The sequence below is a fragment of the Terrapene carolina genome, unplaced genomic scaffold (genome assembly GCF_002925995.2).
Source record: "Terrapene carolina triunguis isolate 2854851 unplaced genomic scaffold, T_m_triunguis-2.0 Scaffold24570, whole genome shotgun sequence".
In the NCBI taxonomy this organism is placed as follows: Eukaryota; Metazoa; Chordata; order Testudines; family Emydidae; genus Terrapene; species Terrapene triunguis.
In genome coordinates, this window is record NW_020688921.1 from 447 (window position 1) to 4,419 (window position 3,973).

At 51.1% G+C, this 3,973-nt stretch overlaps 1 protein-coding gene across 1 annotated transcript in view; it reads left to right on the forward strand.

Annotated features, from left to right (window-relative positions):
* Positions 1 to 1,405: 1,405 nt before the first annotated feature.
* Positions 1,406 to 3,973, forward strand: part of LOC113408811 (outer dense fiber protein 3-like) — a gene marked incomplete at its 5' end in the record, with an annotated part of 4,799 nt that continues 2,231 nt past the window's right edge. Inside the window, one exon of the mRNA XM_026662221.1 lies at positions 1,406 to 1,507. Coding sequence (XP_026518006.1) covers positions 1,406 to 1,507 — 102 coding nt within the window. The remainder of the gene's footprint in view (positions 1,508 to 3,973) is intronic.

A 3,973-nucleotide genomic window follows, 5' to 3' on the forward strand; every position in this document is an offset into this window, starting at 1 on the left:
TCTACATTTTCAAATATATTGATTTCAATTACACACAGAATACAAAGTGTACAGTGCTCACTTTATATTTATTTTTGATTACAAATATTTGTACTCTAAAAAACAAAAGAAATAGTATTTTTCAATTTACCTCATACAAGTACTGTAGTGCAATCTCTTTATCATGAAAGTTGAATTTACAAATGTAGAATTATGTACAAAAAATAACAGCATTCAAAAATAAAACAATGTAAAACTTTAGAGCTTACAAGTCCACTCGGTCCTACTTCAGCCAATCACTCAGACAAACAAGTTTGCCCGCTTCTTATTTACAATGTCACCTGAAAGTGAGAACAGGTATTCTCATGGCACTGTTGTAGCCGGCGTCGCAAGATATTATATGCCAGATGCGCTAAAGATTCATATGTTTCTTCAGGCTTCAACCGCCATTCTAGAGGACGTGCTTCCATGCTGATGACGGGTTCTGCTTGATAATGATCCAAAGCAGAGCAGACCGATGCATGTTCATTTTCATTATCAACCTGTGGAACTCGTTGCCAGGGGATGTTGTGAAGGCCAAAAGTATAACTGGGTTCAAAAAAGAACTAGATAAGTTCCTGGAGGATAGGGCCATCGGTGGCTTTTAGCCAAGATGGTCAGGGATGTAACTCCACGTTCTGGGTGTCCCTAAGCCTCTGACTGCCAGAAGCTGGGACTGGATGATGCGGGATGGATCACTTGATAAATTGCCCAGTTCAGTTCATTTCCTCTGAAGAGTTTGGCACCAGCCGCTGTCAGAAGACAGGACACTGGGCTATATGGACCATTGGACTGATCCTATGGCCATTATGTTCTTATGTTACCCTCGAGATATGATTCCCCAGCCCCATAGATATCACTGCCAAGGACTGATCCTGAGAGTCAGCCTAAATTCCCTTCTTGTTCATTCTATCCCATTCCTCCTAATTCCCCTCCCACTTTGTGTATCCTCCTTGCTAATCCCTCTCTTTCCTGGGCTTCACACCCTTCTGATATTTGCAGACTTGCATGTACTGCGCAGGGAGCCCGGCAGGAGCACTAGATGGGGGGGAGCTCTTAGTTACTCTAGTCCCACCATCTCCCAGAAGGAGGCGCTGTAGGGAGCAGCACAAGAGAACTAGCTGTGTGGCAGCTCCCAGCTGCTCCACCCCTGGCCTTTCCTAGCAGGGGGCACTGTGGGGAGCAGGGCAGGAGTGCTGGCTGTGGGGGGAGCTCCCAGCTACTCCGGCCTCAGCCTGTGCCAGCAGGGGGTGCTGTAGGGCATAGGACTGGAGCGCTGGCTATCTGTGAGCTCCCAGCTGCTTCAGTCCACGGTGTGCCAATCAGTGGGGTATGGAGCGTGCCCCTCCTGTCTATGCTCCAATATTATCCTCCCTCTTTGTTTCAGGTCGATATTCTCCAGAGAAGGCAGGGAAATGGGCCTATCGCTCCGCGCCCATCTACTCGCTCGCCTCGCGTACGAAGGAGTTTGCGAATGACCAGACTCCAGGTAGGAGAGCCCATGGGGCTGAGCTCTGACCAAGCTCCTGCTTCCCCCGCCCCGCTGCACCACTGGCCAAACCCCTCAAGGTTCCCAGGCACAAATCAGTGCCCGATGGCTCAGACGTTTGTCTGGATTTGTCCCCATTCTCCCCTTCCCGTTCCCGGAAGCCCTGGCTCCAGCACGTGCCCATCTCCATGCCCAGAGACCCTAGAGCCAGTTCACTGCTTTTCCAGCCTCTTAGCCAAAGCAGGTGCTACTGGGCAGGGTGGCAAGAGACTGTGAGGGGGGGATCAACCCACCGGTTCGGGATGCGAGTGGACCCCGGATCCTGGCAACTGCTACTGAATGCTGAACAGAGGCCAGAGCCGCTGAAGGAGACGATTCTGCCAAGCCTATTGCAGGATGGGCACCGGATCTGTTTGTGATCACCCCTCACCCCCCGATTGCTCAGCTTCTCCCTAGCACACTTCTGCACTGCGATACCCTCCGGGAGAGGGGCCTGGTTCAGGGCTGTGAACGGTACAGCGGAGGGATAATGATCGTTCCCCACCCACGGCCCTGCGCTCCCCCAGTTGCTCATGGGGGGCAGTGCAATCATAAAATAACCATCTAATAGCAGCTTCCCCCACCTGGAACGTCCTGCCTGGGGACAGTGTGGGAGGGGGCAGCTTCCAGTCCTAAAGGGAAGAGAGGTGAGAACCAATGCACCTTTCAGTGGGGAGACCTGGACTTGAGGGGCAGCAACTCAACTCCCTAGTGCCCTCGCCAGGGCCAGCTGGAGCGCAATGAACGACACATATGTGGGGGGTGTCCTCGACAGCTACAGGGACTGAGATCCCACTCGCAGCCCTGGTGGTGAGGGGATGGGACCCAGCAGCACCTCAGAGGGGAGTATTTACCTTCCTGGGCCCTGTGCGCTCGGCTGGGCGCACCAGAATCCAAGCCCTTGGCGAAGGAGCGCCAGGCCGGGATTTAGGGTGGGGATCAGGGTCTGGCGTCAGTTGGGAGTTTCCCCGCTGACGTCACTGGAAAGGGGGGAGTCACCCTGCTCCCAGAGCCGTGCACAGGCCCAGCTCTCTGCTGGGGACTCCCTTGCTCTGGACGCCCTTCCCCTGATGCCAGCGCAAAGCTCGCCCTGCTAGGAGAGCGGAGACGGGCTGGCTGCGGAGGCTTGTGAGGGGGTGTTTCAGATGACTAAGGCCCAGGTGGATGGGGCTCTCGGAGCAGGGGGTCATGCCGATTCATGGGTAGAGATTGTTCCTGCCCCTCCAGGAGCAACAGGCAGGCCTGCTGGGTCCTTAGTCCCATAGGCTTTGGTGCTGCAGCTGATCGAGTCCAGGGTCCCCATCCCGGGAGGTCCCCGGCAACCGGGGGAAACGAACCTAAGTGGCGCTGCCACCCCTTGCACCGAGTCACAGCCATTGGCTCATATGCGGCTCGCCTGCCCCTCTGTCATGGCAGAGCAGCCGCTGTGCCAAGCCTGAGTGCCGGGGGGCGGGCGACAGCAATGGGAGAGAGCAGGGCTGGCCTCGCCCAGGATGGGAGTGAAGTGCTGCCACAGCCTCACAGCTACCATTGCCCCGTCCCCTCCCCCGCCCCCTGCCCCTCCTCAGTGTCGCCTCACACCTCCCTCCATCCCACCCTATCTCCTTCTGCCCTCCCCCCGAGCCCTGCCCCTCCCCAGTCTCACCTACTCCTGCCCTCCCCACCCCTCCCCATTCCCTTCTGCCCTCACCCCCACTGAGTCCTGCCCCTCCCTTTTCACTGTATTTTAATTTTATTTAATTTAATTATTAATAATAATAAATTATTATTATTAATTAGTGTGGGTTTTAGGCTTGCCAATTTGTTTCATTAGAAGATAAAAGTTTTTGTTTTGAATTAGGCTTTACAGAATTTACAAAGGACCCTTGAGGGTATGACAGGAAGCTTCTACTGAGATAAATACAGCCTTAAAGACTTTTTATTAAAGTTAATGAAATAGTAAGTAAATGGTAAAATAATTAGAGTTACAAAGTTACAATTGCATTACTGCTATTTAAAAGATACATATGATAATATAGTATTATATGCTACAAAGCTCTGGTTAATATACTTACACCCTTCTTTGATAACCTGGTGGTAAGAGACACAGGACCAGCCTTGCACTTTAGGTTTTTTAATTTTTGAGTGAGGGATGTGGGGCTTAGGAAAAGCTAATGCTAAGAGCTATTAAAACTAAATTAGGGTTTACCTGACTAACTTAAAATGAAAATTAAAACCTGATAAACAAACTAAGAATAAAACTTAGGGAAACCAAGCTTAGCCTAGTTTTTTTGAAACTTAAAGTTTAAGAAGAACAAGTATAGCCTACTAATAGTAGTAGTTATTGTAGATAGATAGAATAGATAGAGCTAGAGTAGAAATACAATGTAAATGAGAATGATAGAGTGGAGTGCTTTAGCGAGGTGTGTTACCTCTTTTATAAGGCAC